General features: G+C 36.5%; 1 protein-coding gene across 1 annotated transcript in view; it reads right to left on the bottom strand.

Annotated features, from left to right (window-relative positions):
* The window catches only part of CUNH1orf185 (chromosome unknown C1orf185 homolog), a 49,821-nt gene that overhangs the window by 19,268 nt on the left and 15,698 nt on the right, over positions 1–14,855 (bottom strand). The window contains exon 3 of the mRNA XM_004372048.1: positions 12,888–13,023. Coding sequence (XP_004372105.1) covers positions 12,888–13,023 — 136 coding nt within the window. The remainder of the gene's footprint in view (positions 1–12,887; positions 13,024–14,855) is intronic.

Below are 14,855 nucleotides of genomic sequence, written 5' to 3' on the forward strand. Positions count from 1 at the left end.
ATTGGTAAGGAAGAAGTCCAAGTATCTCTATTTGCAGATGATATGATCTTATACACAGAAAACCCCAAAGAATCCACAAGAAAACTACTGGAACTAACAGAAGGTTTCAGCAAAGTATCAGGATACAAGATAAACATACAAAAATCAGTTGGATTCCTCTACACCAACAAAGAGACTTCCAAGAGGAAATCACCAAATCAATATCATTTACAATAGCCCCCAAGAAGATAAAATACTTAGGAATAAATCTAACCAGAGATGTATAAGACCTATACAATGAAAACTACAAGACACACTACTGCAAGAAACCAAAAGAGACCTGCAAAAGTGGAAAAAACATACCTTGCTCATGGATAGGAAGATGCAACATTGTGAAAATGTCAGTTCTACCCAAAGTGATCTACAGATAAAATGCAATCCCAATCCAAATTCCAGTGGAATTTTTTAAGGAGATGGAGAAACAAATCACCAACTTCATATGGAAAGGGAAGAGGCTCCGAATAAGTAAAGCATTACTGAAGAAGAAGAACTAAGTGGGAGGCCTCACACTACCTGATTTTATAAACTATTATACCACCACCATAGTCAAAACAGCTTGGTACTGGTACAACAACAGCTACATAGACCAATGGAACAGAATTTAGAATCCAGACATAAATTCATCCACCTATGAGCAGCTGATATTTGACAAAGGCCCATAGTCTGTTAATACGGGAAAAGACAGTCTCTTTAACAAACGTTGCTGGCATAACTAGATGTCTACCGGCAAAAAACTGAAACAATACCCATGCCTCACACCATGCATAAAACTAACTCAAAATGGATCAAAGACCTAAATATAAAGTCGAAAACGATAAAGACTATGGAAGAAAATATAGGGATAATGCTAGGAGCCCTAATACATGGCACAAACAGAATACGAACCATAAGTAACAATGCACAAACACCAGAAGAGAAACTAGATAACTGGGAGCTCCTAAAAATCAAACACTTATGCTCATCAAAAGACTTCACCAAAAGAGTAAAAGACAACCTACAGAGTGGGAAAAAATTTTTGGCTACGACAAATCCGATTAGCGTCTAATCTCTAAAATCTATAAGATACTGCAAAACCGCAAGAACAAAAAGACAAATAACCCAATTAAAAAACAGGCAAAGGATATGAACAGGCACTTCACCAAAGAAGACATTCAGGTAGCTAACAGATACATGAGGTAATGCTCACGATCATTAGCCGTTAGAGAAATGCAAATCAAAACTACAAGGAGACACCATCTCACCCCAACAAGGCTAGCATTAATCCAAAACCACAAAATAATAAATGCTGGAGAGGTTGTGGAGAGACTGGAACATTATACACTGTTGGTAGGAACGTAAAACAGTACAACCACTTTGGAAATGCATTTGGCGCTTCCTTACAAAGCTAGAAGTAGCATATGATTCAGCAATCCTACTCCTTGGAATATATCCTACAGAAATAAGAGCTGTCACACGAATAGATATATGCACACCCATGTTCACTGCAGCACTGTTCACAATAGCAAAAAGATGGAAACAACCTAGGTGCCCATCAGTGGACGAATGGATAAAAAAATTATGGTATATTCACACAACGGAATACTATGCAACGACAAAGAATAACAATGAATCCATGAAACATCTCATAACATGGATGAATCTGGAAGGCATTATGCTGAGTGAAACTAGTCAGTTGCATAAGGACAAATATTGTATAAGACCACTATTATAAGAACTCAAGAAAAGGTTTAAACACAGAAGAAAACATTATTTGATGGTTATGAGGGTGTGGAGGGAGGGAGAGGTTTAATCACTAACTAGATAGTAGACAAGAATTATCTTAGGTGAAGGGAAGGACAACACACACTACAGGGGAAGTCAGAACAACTGGACTAAACCAAAAGCTAAGAAGTTTCCTGAATACAACCAAACACTTCGAGGGACAGAGTAGCAGGGGCAGGGGTCGGGGGACCATGGATTCAGGGGACATGTAGGTCAACTGGCATAACAAAGTTTAGTAAGGAAAGGTTCTGCATTCCACTTTGGTGAGTGGTGTCTGGGGTCTTAAAAGCTAGCGAACGGCCATCTAAGATGCATCAATTGGTTCCAACCCACTTGGACCAAAGGAGAATGAAGAACACCAGAAACACAAGGAAAATATTAGCCCATTAGACAAAAGGGCCACATAAACCACAGACTCCATCAGCCTGAGACCAGAAGAACTAGATGGTGCCTGGCTACCACCAATGACCACCCTGACAGGGAACACAACAAAGAGTCCCTGATGGAGCAGTAGAAAAATGGGGTACAGAACTCAAATTCTAGTAAAAAGACCAGATGTAATGGTCTGACTGAGACTGGAGGGACCCCAGAAGACATGGCCTCCCGACTCTCTGTTAATCCAAAACTAAAACCATTCCCAAGGCCAACTCTTCAGGCAAAGATTAGACTGGACTGTAAGGCATAAAATGATATTCGTGAAGACTGTGTTTCTTAGCTCAAGTAGATACATGAGTCTAAATGGGTAGCTCCTGTCCAGAGGCAAGATGAGAAGGCAGAAAGGGACAGCGGCTGGTTGAATGGACACGGGAAATCCAGGGTGGAAAGGAGGACTTTGCTGTCACAGTATGTGGGAGGAAAACTAGGGTCACATAGCAGTGTGTATATAAATTTTTGTATGAGAAACTAACTTGAACTGTAAACCTTCATTCAAAGCATAATAAAAAAAATAAATCAAATGACATATTGCATGGGGCAAATCTGCTGCAAAAAAACCTCTTTAAAGTGTTAAAAAGCAAAGATGTCACTTTGAGGACTAAGATGCACCTGACCCAAGCCATGGTACTTTCGATCGCCTCATATGTATGTGAAAGCTGGACAATGAGTAAGAAAGACTGAAGAATTGATGCCTTTGAATTATGGTGTTGGTGAAGAATATTGAATATGCCATAGACTGCCAGAAGAACAAACAACTCTGTCTTGGAAGAAGTACAGCAAGAGTGCTCCTTGGAAGCAAGGATTGTGAGACTTGGTCTTATGTACTTTGGCTATGTTATCAGGAGGGAACGGTCCCTGGAGAAGGACATAGTGCTTGGTAAGGTAGAGGATCAGTGAAAAAGAAGAAGACCCTCGAGGAGATGGAATGACACAGCGGCTGCAACAATGGGCTCAAACATAGTAGACTGTGAGGATGGTGCAGAACCCGGCAGTGTTTTGTTGTGTTGTACACGGGTCACTGTGAGTCAGAACCAACTCAACACCACCCAACAACAAAAGAGCCCGGTGATGCAATGGTAAAGTGCTCGGCTGCTAACCGAAAGCTTGGCAGTTCACACCTACCAGGCGTTCCATAGGAGAAAGATGTGGCAGTCTGCTTCTGCAAAAATTACAGCCTTGGAAACCCAATGGGGGCAGTTCTACTCTGTCCTATAGGGTTGCTACGAGTTGGAATTGACTCCATGGCAATGGGTAACAAGTAGGATGGCTCTAATAAAAAAGACAGATAAAAAATGTTGGCAAGGATGTGGAAAACTGGAACCTTCATATACCTCTGATGGGAATGTAAAATAGTGCAGGGGGTTGGGAAAACAATCTGACAGCTCTTCAAAGCTTAGACACAGAGTAACCATATGATCCAGCAATTCAACTCATAGCTATACACTCAAGAGAAATAAAGACATATACCTACACAAAAATTTGTACCCAAGTGTTCACAGCAGCATTATTTATAATTGCTAACAAGTGGAAACAACCCAAGTGTCCACCAACCAATGAATGTATAAACAATATATGGTATTATCAATGTAAAACCAAAAAACCAAATCCGTTGCCATAGAGTCAATTCAGACTCATAATGACCCTATAGGACAGAGGAGAACTGCCCCATAGGGTTTCTAAGGAGTGTCTAGTGGATTCAGACTGCTGATATTTTAGTCAGCAGCCTGAGCTCTTAACCACTGCGCCACCAGGGCTCCACTATCAATGCAATGGAATATTATTCATCCATAAAAAGGATGAAGTGCTGATACATGCTATAACAGTGATGAACCTTGAAAATTTTACACTAAATGAAAGAAGCCAGTAACAAAAGTCCATATATTGTATGATTCAATTTATATGAAATGTCCAGAATAAGCAAATCTGTAGAGACAGAAAGTAGATTAGTGGTTGCCAGGGGGTAAGGGCTAGGGGTAATAGGGAGTGCCTGCTAACGAGCACGGGGTTTCTTTTTTGGGTGATAAAAATGGCCTAAAATTTACCATGGTGGTGGTCATACAATTCTGTGAATATACTAAAAGCTACTAATTGTATACTTTAAAAGAGTGAATTGTATGTCAATTATATCTCAATAAAGTGCCATGAGTCGGAATTGACTCAATGGCAACTAACAAAACAACAACAAAGCTGTCATATAGAACACAAAAACACCCTAAAACTATAAATCTTTTAAAAGGTCATAGGAGGAAATCTTTGTGACCTAGGGTTAGTCTAATAGTTCTTGGACATGACACCAAAAGCATGATCCATGAAAGGAAAAGTGGATAAATTAGACTTAGTTAAAATTTAAAACTTTTGCTTTGCAAAAGACTCTGTTAAGAGATTGAAAAGACAAGTCATAAAATGGGAAAAAATATTTGCAAATCACATATCTGACAAAGGATTCCTATCCAGAATATACATAAAACCACTGCCGACGAGTCAATTCCGACTAACATAGGACAGAGTAGAACTGCCCCATGGGGTTTCCAAGGCTGTAAATCTTTACAGAAGTAGGCTGCCACATGGAGCAGTTGGTGGGTTCGAATAGCTGACCTTTTGATTGGCAGTCAAGCGCTTTAACCACTGTGACACCCGACCCGTTGCCTTCGAGCCAATTCTGACTCATAGCGACCCTACAGGACAGAGTAGAACTGCCCCATAGGGTTTCCAAAGAACAGCTGGAGGATTCCAACAGACGACCTTTAGGTTAGCAGCCGTAGCTCTTAACCACTGTGCCACAAGGGCTCCACTATGCCACTAGGGCTCCTTAAATCTTTATGGAAGCAAACTGCCACAACTTTCTCCTGCGGAACATCTGGTGGGTTGAACTGCTGGCCTTTCGCTTAGCAGCCAAGCACTTAACGACTGCACTACCAGGGCTCCCCATAGAATGAAAACATGAAAAGATGTTCAACATTGCTACCCATTAGAGAAATGCAAATTAAAGATCACAGCACATCTTTTAGAATGACTAAAATAATAGATACTCATAGTACCAAATGCTAGCAAGGATGCAAAAAACATTAGATCTTTCATACACTGCTGGTGGGAATGTAAAATAGGATGGCCACTCTGGAAATCAGATTAGTACTTTCTTAAAAAAATTGACATACACTTACCAAAAGTGCATTCCTGTATATCTATTCTAGAGAAATGAAAACTTATGTTCATAAATGCTTATGGCCTCTTTATTTTCAATAGTCTCAAACTGGAAAAAATCCAAGTGTCCTTCAACAGGTGAATGCTTAAAAAAAACTGTGGTACATACACAATATTACACTATTCAGCTATAAAAAGGAACAAACTATGGATACATGTAACCACTTGGAAGGATCTTAAGGATATTATGCTGAATGAACAAAAGCTAATCTCAAAAGGTCACATGCTATATGGTACCATTTACTATAACATTATGGAAATGACAAAATTATACACAGACAGAGCAGATTAGTTGTGGCTAGGGAAGGAAGGAGTTGCTATACAGGGAGGGGAAGAGTGTTATAAACGGTAATATGAGGGCGTTCCTTTGTGGTGATGGAACAGTTCTGTGACTTGACTGTGGCGGTGGTGGTCATAAAAATCTATACATATGATAAAATGTCATGGAATTATACATGAAGATGACAAAAAATTAGTGTATGAGAAAACTGGTAAAATCTGAGTATGATCTGTAGCCTAGTTAACTGCATTGTGGCAATATAAATTTCCTGCTTTTGATAATGTATTATATTTCTGTAAGATATTATCATTGAAGGAAGTAGTGTGACAGGTACACAGGACATCTCTGTTTTGTTTTTGTTTTGCAACTTCTTGTGTCTACAGTCCTTTCAGAATAAAAATTCAAAAGAAATAAATTATGTTTACAACAAACAACTGGAGTATGAAATTTTAAAATCCATACTATTTACAATAGCATCAAAAACACTTAGGGATTTGGATAACAAATAATATGCAAGACCTCTATATTGAAAACTACAAAATAAAATTAAAGAAGACTTCAATAACAGCAGAGTATACTATGTTCATGGATTGGAAGACCCAATGTTAAGATGTCCATTCTCCCTAAACTGATCTATACATTCAATCCTATTCCAAAAAAATGCAAGCGGGCTTTCTTGAAGAACTATACAAACTGCTTCCTAAATTATATGGAAACGAAAAGCACCTTGAACAAAGAGAATAAAGTTGGAGAACTTACATTACTTGATTCTATGACTTATTATAAAGTTATGTGAATCAAGACAATATGGTGTTGTTTAAGGACAAACAAATAGTTTACTAAACAAAATATTGAGTTCAAGAAAGAGACCAACAGCTTAGAACAACAGAGGAAGAAGGAGAGTCAGGAATCGGAGGAGGATATGGAATGTGTGGCTAACTACCTTCATGAACAACTACCTCCTTTGCCATGAGACCCTAAGAATTGGATGGTGCCCGGTTACCATTACTAAATGTTTTGATCAAAGATTCTATAGAAGAATCCTGATCAAAAGGAGGAAAACGCAAGAACTGAATTCAAATTCTCATGGACTCCAGACATCCTGGAGCCATGGAGGTTGGAAGAACCCCTGAAACTACTGCCCTAAGATAGTCTTTAAGCCTTAAACCAAAAATATCCCCTGAAGTCTTGAAACCAAACAATAGTTTAGCTTAACTGGTAAAAAAATGTCTTCCTTCAGCATTACACTCTTTTATGAACTATCTACATGGGATCAAATTGACAACAGAAACTTGAGAGATTAGACAGGAACTTTAAGGGGCAATGAATTTATGTTAATGGGGGAGGAACAATTCAGAAAAGGAGGGTGAGAATGATTACACAACTTGAATAATGTAATCAATGTCACTGAATTGTACATGTAGAAACTGTTGACCTGGTGTATGTTTTGCTGTGTATATAAACACAAAAAAAAAAAAAAAAAATGGAGGGGAGGAAGACAGAGACCAACACATATACAATCAATTGATTTTCAATGAAAGTGTCAAATTAGTTCAACAAGGAAAGGAAGCTCATTTTAACAAAATTTTCTTAACAACTGAGTATTTTCATGGAAGAACATGAACTTTGACCCCTATCTTACGCCATATATAAAAATTTAATTAGAGATGGATCATTGATCTAAACATAAAACTCAAAACTATAAGCAGCTAAAAGAAGACATAGGAGAATATTTTTTGCAATCTTAGGAAGATAAAGATTTGTTAAGATACTCATTTCCTTTAAAAGGAAAAAAAGTCACAGATTGGACTTCATCAACATTAAAATTTTCTGCTGATCATATGGTAACATTATAAAAATGAGTAGTCAAGCCACAATCTAGGGGAAAAAAAAATCACAACACATGTGTCTGACAATGGACTTGCATCCAGATTACATGAAAAACTCCTGAAAGTCACTAATTAAAAAAAAAAACAAAAAAACTAAAAGCAACCCAATAAAGAAATGGACAATCAACTGGACAGGTCACAAAAGAAAACATATGATGAGCCAATGCACACATAAAAAGGTACTCAACATCTTTAGTCATCAGAGAAATGTAAATTAAAAGCATACGGAAATGCCATTTCACAACCACTAAAATGACTATAAATAAATATACTAATAACAGTAAATTTTGGTAAGGATGCAGGGTGTTATGGATTGAATGGTGTCCCCCCAAAATATGTGCTGAAATCCTAATCCCTGTACCTGTAAATATAACCCTGTTTGGAAATAGGCATTTTATGTTAATGTTATGTTAATGAGGCCATGCTAGAGAAAGGTGGGTTCTAAACCTAATTACTTCTGAGTTATAAAAACAGACACACACAGAGGTGGAAGCTATCATATGAAGGTAGACATACACCACATCTACAAGTCCAGGAACACCAAGGATTGCTGTAGCTACTGGAAGCTGAAATAGACAAAGAAGGACCCCACTTCCCCACCCCCAGAGCTATTCAGAATTCTAGCCTCTAGAACCATGAGAAAATAAATATCTGTTCTTTAAAGCCACTCACTTGTGGTATTTTTTGTTATGGCACCACTAGGTAACTAAGACATGGAGCAATTGGAACTTTCACTGTTGATCGGAGTGAAATATGGTATAACCACTTTGGAAACCTGTCTGGCAGTTTCTCATAACATTACACATACATCTACCCAAGCTCCCCCAATTCCATGCTCAGGTATTGACGCAAGAGAAACAAAATATATGTTCACAAAAAGGCTTGTACATAAATGTTCAGAGCAGGCTTATTCATAACAGCCCCGACTGAAAACAATCCAAATGCCCATCAACAAGAGAATGCATAAACATTGTTGCATACTCAATCAATAGAATATTACTTATTAATGGAAAAAACAAACAGTTCCAATACACATATACTCGCCGTTGAGCTGATTCCAATTCATAGCAACTCTGTACATCTATACTACATATACTATATAACATGGGTGAACCCCAAAAAGTTGTATTAAGTGAAAGAAAGCCATAAAAGATACATATTGTATGATTCCATTTACATGAAATTTAAGAACAGATTAAAAACAAAACATTGTTGACAGAAATCAGAAAGTGCTTTCCTCGAATAGGAAAGGGAATTCACTGGAAAGGGACACAAGGGAACTTTCTTAGGTAATAAAAATGTTCTTCTGTATCTTGTTTTGGGTGTTGGCTGACTGAGTATACAATTGTCAGTGCTCGTTGAGGGGAATATCTAGGTTCTTTGCATTCTACTGTATGTGATTACATATCATTAAAATATTTTTAAAGTATTTTAAAAATATTTTTTAAAATCAATTTCACCTCAATGGTATTCTTCCCCCAAATCTAAAATCTTTAACTTCAGTCTAATTACAAGAAAAACATCAGATAAACCGAAACTGAAGGACATCTTACAAAACACATGACCAGCACTCTTCAACACTGCCAAGATCGGGTAAAACAAGAAAAGACTAAGACTCTGTCACAGACCAGAGAAGTCTAAAGAAACACAATGGCGAAATGCAATGTGGAATCCTGGGTTAGGTCCTGGAAGAGCAGAATTACATTAGTGTAAAAACTGGTGAAATCCAAATAAAGTCGAGTTTATTTAACAGTAATGTACCAATACCGATTTATTAGTTTTGACAAATGTAATATGATAATTTAAGATTTTAACATTAGCGGAAACCGAGTGAGGGATATACAAGAATCCTGTATTTATTAACTTTGCAACTTTTATATAAATCTAAAATTATTCCAAAATAAAAAGTTTACTTAAAAATCATATCACAAAAACATAAAAATATAAATTTTGCAGTAATAAAAGCTAGCATAATATGTGCAAGGCTCTTATAATTATAATGCTTTACTGAAAAATATTAAGGATAACATATATAAAGAGATATACCATATTCATGGTTACAAGATTTAATATTGTAAATAATTGGCTTTCCCCAGATTGATCTAATAATGCAGTGCAATCCTCCTCAAAATCCCAAAAGACACATGGAAAAAAGTAAAAGTGTATTCTTACACCAAATACAAAAATCAATTCTAGACAGATTAAAGACTTATGTTGGCGAAAGTATAAAACTCTTAAAAGACAACATAGAAGAGTATCTTTATGACTTCAGAGTAGGGAAAGAAATAATAAATCATAAAGGAAAAGGCTGAGATATCAGGTTACATTAAAAATTAAAGAACTTTTTGTTTATCAAAACACTATAAACAGAGTAAAAAGAAAAGCCATAGAGTGGATGAAGATGTTGAAATTAACAAAACTGACAAGGATTGGTATCCAGAATAAATAACTCTTTTAAACAGTAATAAAAAGACAAATAACCTAAGTAGAAAAAGGAATAAAAGATTTGAACAGGCATTTCACGTGAGGAAACCATAAATGGCCAATGAACTTTAGAAAAGACAACCACCTCATTTGTTAGAAGAAAAATACAGATGAAAACCACAGTGAGATACTATCAGATTGGCAAAAATTTAGAAGCCTGAAAATATTAATATTTGTTGAGTATATGGAGCAATCTGAGCAGTTATGCATGTCTTGGGGGAATGTCTATTGATACAGCTACTTTTGAAAATAATTTATAATTGTCTAACAATGTTGAGCATGTTATCCTGTAACTCAGCAATTTTATTGTCAGGTGTATTCCCTATATTCTATACAGAAATACATGAAAACAAACCAAATATCCATAACATAAAATGAGACATATGCATATAATGCAGAACCATATAACAGTAAAAATGATGAACTATGGCTACATGCATCAACCTGGATGAATCTCAGAAACCTAACACTAAGCAAAAAAGGGAAGACTATATTAAATATGGAATCCAAAAACATAAACTTTATAAGGATCCATGACATTTGTGGTAAAACTACAAAGAAAAGTAAATGGTTAACTGCAATTACAGGATAGTAGTTCCACTAATGAACTTACCGCATATTTGTTGAATGAATAATAAAAAACCTACTTAAAATTTAGCCCAGTGGTTAAGATCTCAGCTGCTAACCAAAAGGTCAGCAGTTCAAATCCACCAGCCGTTCCTTGGAAACTCTATGGGGCAGTTCTACTCTGTCCTAATGAGTCAGAATTGACTCGATGGCAATGGATTTGGTTTTTGGCTTTATATATGTACTTCTTCCATCATAGCACTTATGACACTTTTCTAATTGTCTGTTTGTAGGAGCCCCTGGGTGGTGCAAATGGTTAACCCGCTTGGCTGCTAACCTAAAGGCTGGAGGTTCAAGTCTACCCAGAGGCACCTAGGAAGAAAGATCTGGTGATCTACTTTTGAAAAATCAGCCATTTAAAACCTATAGAGCACAGTTTCACTCTGACACACATGGGGTCTACATGAGTCAGAATAAACTCAGCAACTGTTTTTTATTCGTTTGTATCCATTATTAGATAAACTCCATGAGGACATCATTATATCACTAGGGCCTAGCATGTGATAGGTGCTTGATAAATTCAGTAAGTGTTAAATGCATACATAGAAACATTTTTTTTTCTTTGCAACACAATCTCTATTTCAGATGATCCTTCATTTGAAAGTTAGAACTAACAACTTTTAAATTAATTTGGTCACATTTGCCTGTTTAAAACCTGCTTAAAAATAATAATAGTATACTTGTATGCTCACAATGTGGCCAGGCACTATTCTGAGAGCTTTTTACATATAAATTCATTTAATTTCCACAACAACTGTATGGAGGTGAAACTACCCTCATTTTGCAGATGAGGAAACGGAGACACTGAGAAGTTAAGTAACTTGCCTAGGGTTGCCCAGCTAGTAGTGGTAGAGTCAGGATTCAAACATGAATGATCTGGCTCTAGAGTCTATGGTCTTGAGCATAATCTTATAATGCTTCCAGTGGATCTGCATAGCCTAGGCAGTAAAATCCAAAATTCTTAGGGTCCGAATGAGGCTCAACATAATCTCATCTCCAACATTTTTCCCACCACTCCCTTCTATGAGCCCTAGGCTCCAAACACTGTAACATTTTTACTAACATGTTATTTTCTTTCATAGCTGAAAGTCTTTGAAGACAGAATGTCCTTTGTCCTCTTTCCTTCTGGCAAACTTCCATTCATTTCTCAAAATCCAACTCAAATGTTTTCTCTGTGAAACCAGAGTTGCTATCAAGTTGACTCCAACTCATGGTGACTCCATGTACGTTAGAGTAGAACTTTGCTCCATAGGGTTTTCAATGGCTGATTTTTCAGAAGTAGACTGCTAGGACTTTCTTCTGAGGCACCTATGGGTGGACTTGAATTTTCAGCCCTTTGATTGGCAGCCGAGTTCTGCACCACACAGGGACTCCCTTCTCTGTGAAGCCTTCCTCAGTTCAAGCCCCCCTGTCTACATTTCCTCAACTATGTGGCTTTTATCACATTTTGTTGTAATCATCAGTTTATGTATTTTTTTTCTCTACTACAGTTTGGGCTCATCTAGGACTGGGCTCATAAATTGTTTATTTAGCCTCAGTGTCTAAATTAGTGCTGCTGTATATGAGGCATTAAATAAATGTTTGTTTAGCAAATGAAGGAACACTGAATACTCAAGATGTATAAGGAAACTCTAACATTCTATCAGTTGATCTATTAATGACATAAGATCACTGAACTGTTTTTATTTTGTTTAGTCATATCATATTTTAAATTTCTACTGGTTTCTGTCTGGTTTACTTTGTTCATGTAACACTGTTTTGACACTTACCATATAACACTAATTATGTGTCTGCCTTTCCCACTTATACTACACGAGTTCCTTGAGGTTAGGGACCATATTTTACCATTCCCAATAGGGAGGTACAGAGTCTGGAATATAATGAAGGCTTAATAAATCCTTGTTGAACTGAATTCATTACATAGTCAGAATATCTCTAGTCTCTGAACCTCTGTCCTCTGACAGACCTGATATTTTTTTCAGTTTTCCTTATGCCATTTGCTCATTTATCTTTTGCTCACATCTTTATCCTCAAAATAATCCCACTATGGGGAACATTGGTTCCCAGGCTAGAGATATATAGATATTATGTTTCTCAAACTTAAAAAACAATGCTAATCACATGGTGTCAAAAATTCTTTAAAAATATTGCTATAAAATATTACTTTCTACCTGTAATTGGAATCTTCCAGTATGAAAATTTCGAGAAATAAAAACACACTGAGCATGAGATTTATTCTTCACCTTTGGTGGTCTTTGCCTGCATCTCTTATCAGTTGCTGTTAATTTGGAATTCTGAAATATTTCTCTGAAAAATATTTTTAAAAGAGTATTATTAAACATAAAATAGAATGTAAACCAATTATTCTATTTTCCAATATTTATACACAAAATTTAAAAAATAAGATTACTACATATTTCTTCTTGAAAGCACAAATCAACTTTTATACTCCCTGCCCAAATGATAACTGATTTCACGACACCTATCTTATTTATATAATGAAAATCAAGCTACTTCTTAGTTTTCCAGTTTGAAGATTCATCAGGAGTCTTTGATATTCCTTCTGGTTGTGAGATAATCAATTGATTTTGATGTTAATTAGCCTCTTCATAAATTTGCTTTTAATGGCAAAGGAAATTAAAAGACATGGCATGCATTGGTCAATTTTGGTATTTAATAATATCTCTGGTAAAAAGTGGAAGGAAACTGAACTGAATCTAATCATTTACAATGGAAGAATACTTGTGATCTTTAATTACTCATGCAACCACAAACAAGTGAGAGAAGGGTAAAAATAATGAAGCAGCAAGTAAAACTTCTGCTGGTTAAAGGCAGATAATTGAATATAAGGGAATATAGTTTCAAACAGTCATTTTAAAATTAAGGATTTAAAAAATAACGCTGATTGTCATCTCTTCTTCATAGGTACTAGAAAATTTCCAAATTATTTCAAGACACCATAGTATATTACTTAATGAGGTATTAATAATTAGGATTCATTCATTCAATTCACTTAACAAAAATTTACCGAGTATTCCCTCTGTGCCAGACTTTACAGTCACTGTCCTCACAGAAGTATCATTGCTCCTATGGGGCTTCCACATTAGTAGGGAAGACAGATGTTAATAAAATAATCACAGGAAAATGAAAAATGACAATTGTGGAAAGCATGTAAAAGTTACCTGGTACTGTATGAGTATATAATAAAGGGAATTAACATGATTAGAGAGGTCAGGGAAGGCTTTCCTTAGGAAGGGATGACTGAACTAGGCATCTGAAGAAACAGTAATAGTTATTAGGCAGAATATGGTGCAGAAGGGGAGATGTGAGAAGAAGAATACTCTAGGCAGAGAAAATAGCAAGTACAAAGGCCTTGTGGCCAGGTTAGGTCAGTGTAGCAGAAGCACAAAAAGGATCGGGGAGAATGGGAGATGAAATTGGGGAGTATCCGTGGCGAGGTCATACAGGGCTCCTAAGCCATGCTGTTTTGTCTTTATCCTAAAAGCAGTAAGAAGATCTTTACAATCTAATGGGGATGGGATGGAGAGGTGATTTGATCAGATTTGTACTTGCAAAATGTCTGGCTGAATTGTTGAGAAGAGATTAAATGAATTCTACTCTGTCCTATAGAGTCGCTAGGAGTCCGAATTGACTCAATGGCAATGGTTCTTCTTCTTCTATAGTGAAAGTAGGTGGTCAGTTAGAACTACTACTGCAGTAGTCTATATGGCAGATGATGATAGATTAGGGTAGTGATAGTTGTAATGGAGATAAATTAATACATTTAAATGATTTATGAGGTAAAATAAATAGAACCTGGTGATGATTCAAATTTAGTGGGAGCAGGAAAGAGACAAGGAGATATCAAACATGTCTTCCATCTTTAAGAAAAAACCTTCCTTGACCTCACATTCTCCTCTAGCTACTGCCTCATTTATCAGTTCCCCTTCATACACACACAAAAAGCTCTTGAAAGAGACAGCTATACTTGTCTTAATTTTCTCACCTCTTGTGTTCTTTTCAAAGGTGAGTTTCTGAACCTACCACTTCACCAAAACTGCTCATCAAGGTCACCAATGACCTCCATAGTGTCAAATCCCAAAATCGATTCTCTATCCTCATCCTTCCCAACTTCTTAA

This window comes from Trichechus manatus, unplaced genomic scaffold (assembly GCF_000243295.1).
Source record: "Trichechus manatus latirostris isolate Lorelei unplaced genomic scaffold, TriManLat1.0 scaffold00015, whole genome shotgun sequence".
NCBI classification, from domain to species: Eukaryota; Metazoa; Chordata; class Mammalia; order Sirenia; family Trichechidae; genus Trichechus; species Trichechus manatus.